At 46.0% G+C, this 14,338-nt stretch overlaps 1 protein-coding gene across 1 annotated transcript; it reads right to left on the reverse strand.

The window, feature by feature from the left end:
• Positions 1-12,830: 12,830 nt before the first annotated feature.
• Positions 12,831-13,436, reverse strand: CCDC70 (coiled-coil domain containing 70). Its single transcript, XM_073323018.1, has one exon. The coding sequence runs from the start codon at positions 13,434-13,436 to the stop codon at positions 12,831-12,833; it is 606 nt and encodes a 201-aa protein (XP_073179119.1).
• Positions 13,437-14,338: the final 902 nt, after the last annotated feature.

A 14,338-nucleotide genomic window follows, 5' to 3' on the forward strand; every position in this document is an offset into this window, starting at 1 on the left:
TGTGATATGTATTCGGATGCTCAGCAATCACAATGCTTATTTGAACATATGAGTTGTGCACATTTAAATCCCAGTGAAAGATTAGTACATTGCCCACTGAAAACCAGTAAGCCCTGGGATCCTCACCTGAGCAGAGGAGGCTGGTGAGCAGCCAGAAGAGACATAGAACAGCCCCTGGAGTGGTGCAGGCTCTGGTGGGAGGTCCTAGAAACAGGGCAGGAACTGGACTCCCAGCGAGGGAGCCCAAAGAGACATTTACTTAGGAGAGACGTAAAGTTACTTCCAGGGAGGTTGGAAGTAGGTTTTTGTTTGTACTTCTATCCTGGGGTTTTGTTAGAGGATTCCAGGGGAGGGTCCTGAGAGTCCTGGCCCTGAAACAAGGTGGAATCTAGAGATGTTGCAGGGGACAAGGCCTGAGAAAGGCTGGGTAGGAAGGAGCCCAGGGAAACAGCAGCAAGGAGTGGGACTGAGCAGACCTTGACTGCTAGTTATTGGTCCCTGGGCTGGAATCCAGTGTAGTGGGAGGGCATAAATGGGTCTCAAGAACACTCTGTACAGCAAAGCGCGAACTTCAGGGTTTTGCTAAATCGGGCCAAAGATTTGCAAAACTTCCCAAAATCACAATACATTCAGAAATCCCCCTTCTGTAAATCATCCTCTTGATTCAATTAGCAAGAAACTGAAGCTAGTCAAAAAAATCAAAGTATAATTTCTTAATGTATTTTTCTCTTTATTAACCTCCAATATACTCCACAGATTTCAAAAGGCAAAGCTGGGTTAATTTTTTTTCTCTGATGTTGTTCATAAAAATGTTACACTTACACCTTCAAATAGAATGACACATAATCTGACTTTTCCACAGCGCTGTTGGTCACCTTGTTTGTCACGTTTCGTGACAGATTGGACTATTTCCATACCGCCTATTTCCCATCAGTCACAGTCCTGCCTCTCAGGTTTTGCTGTTCCATATATTTAACTGACACACAGACTTGTATAATTTCTTTATTTCGTCACATTCTTTTCTTGTTTGACACGCACCCGTTGTCTGTTCTACTTACTCTTTACTATGCTCCATGCTTTATCTCTCCCAAAAGTTAGCTCTGTAGATGTGTCAGTAATGCTTTTCGATGACGATGCTGCCATTTAAAAATGGGCACGTCTTCTCACAAGCTATTTATTTCTCTTACTAAAGGATTTATGCTGATCTGGCACTAATGATTCAGGGCCTTTATCACTCCCTGCAGAAGCAGTTCAGAGCTGTCAGCCAGGTGCTGGAAGGCTCACCCTCCTTTGACTCTATCTGCCTCCTCTAGCAATGCTAACTAGCAGTCAGTAACTCCCACATTCTTCATGTCCTTATATATAGGATTGTGACATTCTACAGTGAATTTCTTGCCAATTAATGGTGGGGGGAGGAGGAGGAAAAGGTGCCTTGAGCATTATATGCAGATATGACTTTTAGGTTTCTTGGCCACTCACTTGTTTGGTAGCTTGGCCCTTGGCATCCTTTTGGCGCACTCTCTTTCCAGTGCATGAGGAGAGGGACAAGCCAAAGCAAAATGCTGCCACCTTCCACCTGTGCAACCACAGAGACAGATGGCTGGTTTGTGTGCAATCTCCTGAGGGTACAGAGAGCCCCTCCAAGTCAGAGGAGGAGGCAATGGAAAGGGCAAGCAGAGCCTTCATCTGTACCACATGGCGTGGTACCTTCTCCATTGCCTGTGCCCAGGCTCCCTGTCCCACTGCCGTACACTCTCGGCGTGTCCTGCAAGCACCTGGAGCAGCAGTAGCTGGGTAGTGAGGGTGGGAAAAGGAGGGGGAGGCCTCTCTTGTCCACTCCTCTCCCCTTCCCCTCCCTCCAAGCAGCAAAGAGAAGGTCCCAGGGAGGGAGGCACAGGCACCACAAGGCATGTTTGGGTAATGGAGGAGTGAGTGACAGTTGGGCAGCTACATTATTCACAGAAAGGAGAGGAGAAGCCGGAAGTGGAACAAGCCCTGAGCTGCTGGGCTGGTCACAGGCTGGAAGGCTCCACTCCCTGCTTTCCCGTTTCTTTTCCTGTGCCCCGACTGCTCCCTCTGACTTCCCCCCTCACTGCTCTCACAGGGGAGGCGAGGAGTGGCGGTGATGACCTGCAGGGGGCAGCAGCCATTGCATTGGCATAGGGTGAGACAGTGGGACTTGAATTAATTGTCTATTGGGGTGGGGGTGTCACAATATGGCTGGCCCTTGTAAATGAAGCAGGTCCAGCCCGCCCTGTGCCAGAACAGGTGCTCCCAGTTTGGCCGAGTGAGAGGGTGGGACAGTGCCTGGGAGAATCTGAGGGGGAAGAGAGCTGGGGAGAGACCGTCAGGAGGCTGGAGGAGGTCTCTGGGAAAAGTTGCAGAGAGCTCTCTGCAGGCACTCCCTGGACAGAGGGAGGAATTACCAGGAAGCCAGGGTGGGGGTGGCTTGCTAACCCAGAGAGCCATGGCCAGAGAAGGCAAGAGAGATCTGAAGGCTGACAGCAGCAGAGGGAGATGCCTGTTGGCTCTCAGAAGACCAGAGGGGGCTGAAGGCTGGGAGTGAAGCATGGTGAGGGACTCTGGCGCCATCCTGGAATGCTGGGCCCAGAGAGGAGCAGGGGTGGGGCGCTGCTGGACACTAGAGCTGTACCGGAGAGCTGGGGTGGGGTGCTGAGGGACTCTGGGGGACTCTACCTTTACTTGATGTATTGTCTGGAAAATGGTTATGAGACTTGGGCTATGGCTTATGAGCTGGGGCTTGCTTTTGGACTAGAATAACCCCCCATTTGCACACAGAAAGACTCTTTGACCTATTTTGGGGGACACTGAATGAGGGAAAATGAGGCAGGTGTGCCTGTCATACCACAGCCTCCCACAGGAGGGCAATTCTAGGTGGGGCTGCCCGATGGGAGGTGGCCTAGCTTGAATTAATTGCAATGGGGGCAGCCTGGGAAGAGACTATCCCTAAATCCTCCTTCTAGTGCCCAGAGAAACCCAGTCACAGCCCTTCTCCTCAAACCCACCAGTCCCTGAGCCACCGGTTGGGACACCACCCCTCCATCTTGTGGTCAAACTCAGACAGTGAAAAACCATTATCATTGCCAATTATGGCCTGACATGCAACGGAACAAGGGTACCCCAGGCTTTGGCAGTTTGGCACGCCTTTGGTGGCTTGTGTCACACATTGGCAGACTTGCAGATTGAGATGTCCAGTGTCCATCCCGCCCCAGTCTGCTCAGACTCCCCCTACGGCAAACTCTGGGTGCAAATGAAAGGACCCCCCACCTCTGAACCTTCTCCCACTGCAGAGCAAAATGAATGGTTTGCATGGGCCTTAGAGGCTATGAAAAAATATACATGAGGTGTTATCCTCAACTTCCACAAGGATTTCTCTGCCTTAGCTCTTGTTTCTCCAGAAGTCAGGAGGTGATCGTTATGGCTCCCACCAGGAAGACCATCTGGAATTTTCATGTGTCATAATCTTCTCTCCCAGATCCCTCAATCCCACCCATGCTTAATACATTGAACACCGCCAGAGACCTTTAATGCACACCCACAATTATATCACAGGGGTGCAAAACTTCATGGCTTGTTTTAAACTTAAAGCAAGAGGGGCACCCTGGATCCAGTGTGTGCAGTTCAAACACTCTCCCATCAGTCTCTGTTACTTACCAACAGATCTATTCAAAATGTATATGCTTTGGTAAGCAATCAAACACTTCTTGGCTATATTTTGTGTTATTTCATTAATTTAGAATAAATGGCACTGTTGCCAAATAACCCCTGTTTTGTTTATAAAAGTTCTCAAGTGTAAGGGGTGTATCCCTGAACCTACTGTGATGTTACAGTAACATGTTTTGAGGACTGATTCCCTACCTCCTTAATTACCCTTTCTTATAGCTGTACAAGCAAGCCCAAGAGGACATTTACATTAGAGTGAAGTTGGAATAACTCCGCAACAGTCCATTTCTCCATTCTATCCATGTACATTTGGTTAAATCAATGGATTTGCTCTGGGTCTGAACAGGTGTGAGATTGGAATGTGGAGTGGGGTGGCATAACAGCTGCTACAGAAACTGCACACTGCCAGAGGATTCCTCAGTGCAGGTTTAGATCAGATCTGCACCATCCTAAGGGACCTGTGAATTGAGCCCAGTGTGTGTGCTTTCCTAAGATTCTGGAGCAACTGGCTGGATCCCTTCTACAACATAAGCACTGTAAGGTTGGCCTTCTAGTATCTTTATATGCTGAATTTAGGGAGGAGATTGCTCCAAATTCGTTTTCCTATTTAATCCTTTTGGGGGGCCAGGGGGTGGGTGGGGACGACATGCTTTTAACATCTTTATTCCATCTGGTATATATTCAGCTACTTGCCATGAGTTAAGACCCACCTGCACCAGATCATGCTTTTGAAAGAGAGAGAGAACATTTTTCTTACCTGCTAACTGTCATGGCTGTTGATCTGGTTGCACTCAGTATTTATTGCAGGGGTGCTAAATATAGCTGAACTTTCTTTCTTATGACATTTCTTTTACTCATTCTCATTAAAAAACCCTCAGAAATTGCCAGAATTAGGGGTTAAATTTATGACCACAAGGCTTATGTACCATCTGAGTTCTACTCAAGCCTTGGGAGTGTCCTATGTACCATAGGGATTTCCCTACACTCACTCCTGAACTCCCCCATCACCCCCCGCTCCCCAGTGGTCAAACCAACCAAGATGAAGACCATAACAGAAACCAAGAATATACCAACACATCATCTGGTTCAAGTGGTGTATCTACTTCTAAACAGTCCGAAGCACAAATACAGCTACCTACCAAAGAAACAGTGTCTCCACAACCTAAAGGCAGTTCCTGATGTTTGTTGGTTAAACTTTTCCCATTTATTGAAGTTGCAAAATATGATAACTGGTGCACCTCTTGCAAAAAAGCTTACGAAGAAAGAAAGCTTCCTACTGCTACAATTGGTAAAACTGGAGGAACTGGTTTGCCAGACAGATCAGCAAAGCCAATACTGACAAACTACGTGAAAAGGCTGCAAAACACCAAGCGTCTGGAATGCATCGACATGCATAAGCCAGTCACTGTCAAAGCCAATTTTAGAAGTACTTTATGAGGCTGTTAAAGAATGCTGGAGATGCAACAAAGTTTATGCAAACAAACATGGCTGTCACATCTATTCTATTTAAGCAAGAGATACCACACACTACTAACTGGAAGACAACGTTAAATACATTGACACTTGTTAACCCTGAAGTTGGACACTGGTTCCAAAAAAGACTAGCAAATGCTCCCTATCTTTCTGTAAGAAACTCATCTGACTGGTTAGAAGCATGCAGTGCAACAGTGAAAGACTCAGCAGTTGAAAAAGTGAAGAACTCTTTCACCTCATTCAAAAAATTTGCATACATAGCTGATGAATTCGCCGATGCAAATGGGCATCAAGTATGAAGTCATTGCGTGCGATATCTTGATGTCAGTGGGAGGCCAGTAGATGCATTTCTAGATGGCCAGGTTATAGAAAACACATCAGCTGCATCTGTGATAACCCACATCTTAGATTTAAATGGTTGTAAATTGGACCCCAAACAGATGGCTGCTTGTGCATTTAATGGAGCTGCAAACTTCTGCAGAAGACATAGTGAAGTACAAGCTTTGTTCAGAGAAAAGTGTAGCCCTAATCTCTCCTATATACACTGCAGAGGCTATTTTAACTTCAGTACCTGAAAAGATGATGGAGCAAATAATTAAGCAATCAGTTTGCAAACACCTAAAAGATAATAAGGTGATAAGTAACAGTATGGATTTGTTAAGAACAAATTGTGTCTGTGAACAACCTAATAGCTTTCTTTGACAGGGTAACAATTCTTGTGGATAAGGGGGAGGTTGTAGATGTGGTATATCTTGACTTTAGTAAGGCTTTTGATACTGTCTTGCATGACCTTCTCATACAAACTAGGGAAATACAACTTAGATGGAGGTACTATAAGGTGGGTTCATAACTGGTTGGAAAACTGTTCCCAGAGTGTAGTTATCAGTAGTTCACAGTCAGGCCGGAAAGGCATATCAAGTAGGGTCCCGCAGGGATTGGTCCTGGGTCCAGTTCTGTTCAAAATCTTCATCAATGGTTTAGATAACGGCATAGAGAGTACACTTATAAAGTTTGTGGACAATACCAAGCTGGGAGGGGTTTCAAGTGCTTTGGAGTATAGGATTAAAATTCAAAATGATCTGGACAAACTGTAGAAATGGTCTGAAATAAAAGGGATGAAGTTCAATAAGGACAAATGCAAACTACTCCACTTAGGAAGGAACAATCAGTTGCACACATGGGCAATGACTGCCTAGGAAGGAGAACTGCAGAAAGGGATCTGGGGCTCATAGTGGATCACAAGCTAAATATGAGTCAATAGTGTAACACTGTTGCAAAAAAAAGCAAATATAGTAGATGCTTGTTAGTAGCAACATATTGGTGCCCTTTTGCCATGTTGCTCCTAAGCGGTAGTTGCTATTATGGGGAGTGTCGTCTGACCAAAGGTGTGTGGAGGGTTAAGGGTGTTACGGAACAGGTGGGGCAGCCACATTGTGGGGAGAGAGTTGGAGGATGGGGGGTGGGGGAACCCCAAGTTTGGGGGCAATGGGGCAGGGGAACCCTGGGTTTGGTAGGGGAGCCCCAGTTCACAAAATGGCTGAGCCAGCCTGGCTGCCTGGGACAGGCTGAGGATGCTCCTGCTGGCAGTTTTGTGCTCCACCCTGGCAAGGGATGGCTGGCTGGAGAGCGCACCGTGTGCAGCCTGCAACGGAGGAGGGGTGGCGACTCCTAGCAAGGACTGTGGACACGGAAGGGGAGTCCTCCAACCCCTCACTGCAAAACAGCACACCCACACCTCACTGCCGGCAACCGAGATGGAGGGGACAGCTCAGTGTATGGGGTGGGGGGTCCCCCGATACTTCCGTCTGCAAAATAGCAACCCCCCTCCCTGCTGTCTGAAAACCAAATGCTTAGGAAGGGAGGAGGAAACCTTCAGCTGTGTCTCTCCTGCTGCCCCAGCCCCAGCTTCCCCCCAGTCCCTCTCTTCCAGACCCTCCCCCCAAACTCCCTCTTACACACGCTCTCCATGTAGGCTCTGTCAGGCAGGGCAAGTGGACATGTCTGTGTGTCCTGGAGAGGCTCTGAAGGGCCAGGGTTGGCAGGGGAGTGAAAAGATACAGTTTGGGGGGGCAACACCCCTATATGCTCCCCAATCTCCACCCCTGGATGTGATGTCACAAACGTTGCCTGTACGCAGCATCTATATTGATGTTACCAGGTGGACAATTCAGTGGGGGAAGCATTCCCAGGGGAAATATTGCTCATAAGCAGCGATTACTCTTACCAGGTGTTGCTGCAAACAAGTGTCTAGTGTATCATTCTGGGATGTATTAGCAGGAGTGTTGTAAGCAAGACACAAGAAGTAATTCTTCCGCTCTACTCTGCGCTGATACAGCCTCATTTGGAGAATTGTGTCCAGTTCTGGGCGCCACATTTCAGGAAAAATTGGAGAAAATCCAGAGGAGAGCAACAAAAATGATTAAAGGTCTAGAAAACATGAGCTATGACAGAAGATTGAAAGAATTGGGTTTGTTTAGTCTGGAGAAGAGAAGACTGAGAGGGGACATGATAACAGTTTTCAAATATGTAGAAGATTTTCACAAGGAAGAAAGAGAAAAATTGTTCTTGTTTACCTCTGAGGATAGGCCAAGAAGCAATCGGTTTAAATTGCAGCAAAGGCAGTTTAGGTTGGCCATTAAGAAAAACTTCTTAACTGTCAGGGTAGGTAAGCAGCAGAATAAATTGCCTAGGGAGGTTATAGAATCTCTGTCATAGAAGGTTTTTAAGAGCAGGTTAGACAAACACCTGTCAAGGATGGTCTACATCGGGGCGGCCAACCTGAGCCTGAGAAGGAGCCAAAATTTACCAATGTACATTGCCAAAGAGCCACAGTAATATGTCAGCAGCCCCCAATCAGCTCCCCCCTGCTCCCAGCACCTCCCACCCACCGGCAGCCCAGACGATCAGCATCTCCCCATCCCTCCCTGCACCTCCCGATCACTGTTTCGTGGCGTGCATGAGTCTCGGAGGGGGAGGGGGAGGAGCGAGGGCATAGCAGGCTCAGGGGAAGGGGTAGAGTGGGGGCAGAGCCAGGGGTTGAGCAGTGAGCACCCCCTGGCACATTGGAAAGTTGGCGCCTGTCGCTCCAGCCCCAGAGTCGGTGCCTGTACAAGGAGCCGCACAGTAACTTCTAAAGAGCCGCACATTAACAGAGTTGTGCAAAATTACAACTAGAAGCCATGAAGGATGTAGATGTAGTGCTTCACTGAAGGCTTGAGTAGCCAACTTTAATTTGTGTGATGATTTTAAATCTAATAAAATGGTCATGAAGCATTTTTCAGATTTTACTGTGGTTCCATACACTCCACCTTTCCATCACAGTCTCATCCTTTGGCCCTCAGTCCTTCTAAATTCAACCCCCTCCCGCTTCCTGGGGAAAATACCTGTGCAAACAGCCAATCAAGCCTGCCCCCTTCCTAAGCCATAGTCTTACAAGGGCCAGTCCCAATGCCCCCTGAAATCCATACATATTTTAGGCTAAATGATTTTTAAGGGGAGCTACTAGAGGTTTGAAAGCATATTGATGTATCCTTTTCTCCTACTAAACTTCTGGCTTTTCTGCACTGAGTTGTGTAACTCCTTAAGTAGCACAACCATTGTATTATAATGACAGCACTGTCACCGATAACACTCCACTTGGCTATATGAGAAAAAATGAATAGGATCTCTCTTAAAAGCATTTCATATACTTCAGATTCTTCATAAGGAAAAACATGTCTAATTTTAGTTTAAATGGATGTTAATTTGACATGCTGATTTGAATAACAGAGATAAATTCCCAGAGGTTTTTTGCATTAAAATATATGAAATGACAGGTGCCTTTTGAATATTCTTATTTTCGAAAGGATTTTTTTTCTTTTTGCAGTGTCTAATGATACAGCTCGCAAATGTATAATAGGGAATGCTCCTGGCTGTATTTCAAGGAATCCCTGTTAAGGTTACAGGGACAAACTATCCTGATGTGTTGAAAGCATAGTATATATGGCAGGCGACCAGCTTGGCTTAACAGTGAAATCCTAGTGGATCTTAAACATAAAAAAGAAGCTTACAAGAAGTGGAAGGTTGGACATATGACCAGGGATGAGTATAAAAATATTGCTCGGGCATGTAGGAATGAAATCAGGAGGGCCAAATCGCACCTGGAGCTGCAGCTAGCGAGAGTTGTAAAGAGTAACAAGAAGGGTTTCTTCAGGTATGTTGGCAACAAGAAGAAAGCCAAGGAAAGTGTGGGCCCCTTAATGAATGAGGGAGGCAACCTAGTGACAGAGGATGTGGAAAAAGGCTAATGTACTCAATGCTTTTTTTGCCTCTGTCTTCACTAACAAGGTCAGCTCCCAGACTGCTGCGTTGGGCATCACAACATGGGGAATAGATGGCCAGCCCTCTGTGGAGAAAGAGGTGGTTAGGGACTATTTAGAAAAGCTGGACGTGCACAAGTCCACGCGGCCGGACGAGTTGCATCCGAGAGTGCTAAAGGAATTGGCGGCTGTGATTGCAGAGCCATTGGCCATTATCTTTGAAAACTCGTGGCGAACGGGGGAAGTCCCGGATGACTGGAAAAAGGCTAATGTAGTGCCAATCTTTAAAAAAGGGAAGGAGGAGGATCCTGGGAACTACAGGCCAGTCAGCCTCACCTCAGTCCCCGGAAAAATCGTGGAGCAGGTCCTCAAAGAATCAATCCTGAAGCACTTACATGAGAGGAAAGTGATCAGGAACAGTCAGCGTGGATTCACCAAGGGAAGGTCATGCCTGACTAATCTAATCACCTTCTATGATGAGATTACTGGTTCTGTGGATGAAGGGAAAGCAGTGGATGTATTGTTTCTTGACTTTAGCAAAGCTTTTGACACGGTCTCCCACAGTATTCTTGTCAGCAAGTTAAAGAAGTATGGGCTGGATGAATGCACTATAAGGTGGGGTAGAAAGTTGGCTAGATTGTCGGGCTCAACGCATAGTGATCAATGGCTTCATGTCTAGTTGGCAGCCGGTGTCAAGTGGAGTGCCCCAGGGGTCGGTCCTGGGGCTGGTTTTGTTCAATATCTTCATAAATGATCTGGAGGATGGTGTGGATTGCACTCTCAGCAAATTTGCGGATGATACTAAACTGGGAGGAGTGGTAGATACGCTGGAGGGCAGGGATAGGATACAGAGGGACCTAGACAAATTGGAGGATTGGGCCAAAAGAAATCTGATGAGGTTCAATAAGGATAAGTGCAGGGTCCTGCACTTAGGACGGAAGAACCCAATGCACAGCTACAGACTAGGGACCGAATGGCTAGGCAGCAGTTTTGCAGAAAAGGACCTAGGGGTGACAGTGGACGAGAAGCTGGATATGAGTCAGCAGTGTGCCCTTGTTGCCAAGAAGGCCAATGGCATTTTGGGATGTATAAGTAGGGGCATAGCGAGCAGATCGAGGGACGTGATCGTCCCCCTCTATTCGACATTGGTGAGGCCTCATCTGGAGTACTGTGTCCAGTTTTGGGCCCCACACTACAAGAAGGATGTGGATAAATTGGAGAGAGTCCAGCGAAGGGCAACAAAAATGATTAGGGCTCTGGAACACATGACTTATGAGGAGAGGCTGAGGGAACTGGGATTGTTTAGTCTGCAGAAGAGAAGAATGAGGGGGGATTTGATAGCTGCTTTCAATTACCTGAGAGGTGGTTCCAGAGAGGATGGTTCTAGACTATTCTCAGTGGTAGAAGAGGACAGGACAAGGAGTAATGGTCTCAAGTTGCAGTGGGGGAGGTTTAGGTTGCATATTAGGAAAAACTTTTTCACTAGGAGGGTGGTGAAACACTGGAATGCGTTACCTAGGGAGGTGGTAGAATCTCCTTCCTTAGAAGTTTTTAAGGTCAGGCTTGACAAAGCCCTGGCTGGGATGATTTAATTGGGGATTGGTCCTGCTTTGAGCAGGGGGTTGGACTAGATGACCTCCTGAGGTCCCTTCCAACCCTGATATTCTATGATTCTATGAATTTGATCTAATGGGGCATTTCCATCTATATTATTTATGACTATAATAGGAGGTTGCAAACCATGCCTACTTTGGTTGAGCCAGTTAATGAGAAGGTTTTCCTGGGGTAGATATTCATCAGGAGTTGTGTATTCATGTATTTCTAAGATAAGCCTTTGTGTACAATTTGTTCTGAACACTATAAAACAGGAGAGTCTAGCTCATCCTTCAGCAGATCACAAATGTAAAACTGTATTTGAAGGTGTGCTTGATTTATCCTGTATACATACCTAACAAATGCAGACGTCTCCAAATTCTTTAGCAGGGATTGTAAAGGGCTTTCTCATTATGGTGTAAACCTTTTGAACGCTGTCTAAACCTCAAACATGTTATTAAAGCTACCACACCAGATGCACACTCAACAACCTTGACTCTTAGTGTTTACCAGGTTGACTCTGATTAACGTTTTTCACAGTCTGCCGTTGTCCCTCTCCCCTTTTCGTCCCACCTCTATCTGCAACAAAGAGGGACAAATACAGAAGATTTATTTCTGTATCAACTTTCATGGCTCTGAATTTGGAGAAGAGCATTTTGTTTCCTCTTCAAAAATAGTCTGTCAGATCTGAAAGAGCGAGAGAACAAGCTCTGTACTGTGGTACTCATGTCTTTCCTGAAAACTGGACATCCCCAGAGTTCTGTTCAAAGTTTCTTCTCTTGCCTTTGTTGCAGACAGGGATACAGACATTAACTACACATCACACCCAATGGTTATCTAGGATTTTCTATAAGGAGCTCATGAGGAATGAATTCCCAGGAGAGGATAGTGCTCCCTATCTTGTGTCAGACAATGGCATCTCTGCAGCTAGATATGATCCAGGGCTATGTATGTTACCTTTCTTCTCACTCCCCAACATGCGTGCTCCCTTCCACTACTATCTTATTTCCTCCTTTCTGACTGACCCACTCCCACCAACTGACATCTTTTTCCTACTATTGTTGGGTTCCTTGCTCCCTCCCAATTTTCAACAGATCATCTTCCCATGTGATTCAGGGGTGAGACCCAGACAGATGGAGCTGGAGTCCTGGAAGAAACTAAAGGATGACCAGTAATGACCTATCCACATCAGACTCCAGAGAGCAATGAGGAGGAAGATCAAAAGCATAATGTTGGGGAAGAGCAAGAGTTTTCTCATCACTGACTTTAGCACAATGTCTCTTAAATATAAAGAGGGGGCCTAAAACACCACTGCCTTATTCCAGTGATATGCTGGTGTAACTCCACTGACTCGCATTACACTGGTGGATCAGCAGATTTATAATTATGATGATCTTGGACTCCGCTGGTAAATCCTCTTTCTTTGGTATGTTAGCACCCACTGAACATCAACCACCTGTTTTACAGATGAGAGGTTTGGAAACTGGGGTAGTGCATGACAGCTTCATGCCATTTACCAGTGCACAAGATCCCAGAACAATAAATAATGTAATGAAAACCTAAATGCAATCATCTTAAAGCAAATTACACTGTAAAATAGTTCTACTGAAATTCCATTAGGCTTTTATCAGGTTTCTGGGATCAAAGAGGCTATTTCAGAAGGGTAATCAAAGCAAAGAGGGAAACTGACTAATTACACAGCTGCTTCAGCATACGTGACTTTCCAAATATTGGTTTTTGCGTCCAGCAGAATAATTTACATCTTGTTTTCATTCCCTTGGGCTACCCTCTTCCTCTGAGAATATCTGGACCATGACCCCCAGGAGCATTGATAACTACAGCTAGCAGTAATTGTTCTCCTCTCAGAAGGCCAAATGCCCCTTCCCAGATAGATTTTTCATCTTCTTGGAGGGCTTTTTCATCTTCTCGGAGGGCTTCCTCATCCTCCCAGAAAGCTCTTTCCTCTTCTATGAGGGCTTTTTCATCTGCCCAGAGAGCTTTTTCTTCTGCCCACAGGACCTGGTGCTCGTCCAGGAGAACCTTGTCCTTTTCCCAGAGGACCTGATCCTCCTTCCAGAAAGCCTTGTCCTTCTTCCAGAAAGCATTATACCCCTTCCAGAAGTCCCTGTACCCCTCCCAGAAGGCTTTTCCGTCTTCCCGGAAAGCCTTTTCTGCCTCCCGAAAGGCATTTTCCTCCTCCCAGATGGGGTTTTCCTCCTCCCAGAAGGCCTGGATCGCCATCCTGAAGGCCCTGATCTTCACCTGAAAGGCATTCATCTTCTCCCGAAAGCCCTTGATCTTCTCCTGAAAAGCCTTGATTTCCTCCCGAAAAACTTTTTCATCCCATAGCTTCTTAATGAGCTGCTTCTGGCGGGAGGTGTAGGACATCTAGCAGCAATGGCAGTTTTATTCATTCACTTGCCAACCTTGATGAAAGCTCTCACCACTTACGGAGCCTTGTGAGGGCAAGGCATGGTCCAAGCCCAGTCCAGCCTGTCACATCCTATAGCCCATCAAATAGAGAAGTGTCAAGATGTCAGCAATGACTATCGTAATTGGAATTGCTCAAACATATGCAGTAATTGTGTAAATCGGGGGTTTTAAAATATGGCTTCACCATAAATACAGATGTTTACAAAGTCAAAAGCCTTAGCTTTGGATGGCACTTATATAGCATCAATTAGCGCAGTATTTGGGCAGGGATCCTGTATCTCATTGTAGGTGTAACACCTGGACCAAGATTTTCCAAAGTGACTTTCAAAAATGACTTTGGGTGCCTCTGTTTTTTGAGTGCCCAACTTGAGTTCTTGGCAGTGACCTGGGTTTTTTGAAAGTGCTGAGCACCCACCCTCTGAAAATTAAGCCCCTTGAAGGTGCCTTGAAATAGGCATCTCAAAATGGAGGCACACAGAATCACGAATCACCTCACCAATGGCGAGATTAAATATTCTGATTTTCTGTTGACTAACTCTGCCTCCTAATTACTGAATTGAGAGAAAAGCTGATTACTTATTTATACTGTTATATTTATTATGAATGATTGTACAATGCCTCAGGCTCCAGAGCAGGGTGTTTTATAAATAAAATGTCTTTTTATTATTTGATTATGCAAGAGTTCCTCTCTCCTTTGCTGGAAATTTAGAGGCTCCAGGAATAGCAGGGGCAGTGCGGGGAATGGTGTCTTCTCTTGCCAATGGTGATTATCAAGTAGATAGGAAGCGTGTGATCCCTTAAACCCCCTTCTTCCTTGATTTCCCCTCTCCTCTTGTGAGATCTAGGTGTTGAAGGGA

This window comes from Lepidochelys kempii, chromosome 1, assembly GCF_965140285.1.
Source record: "Lepidochelys kempii isolate rLepKem1 chromosome 1, rLepKem1.hap1, whole genome shotgun sequence".
In the NCBI taxonomy this organism is placed as follows: Eukaryota; Metazoa; Chordata; order Testudines; family Cheloniidae; genus Lepidochelys; species Lepidochelys kempii.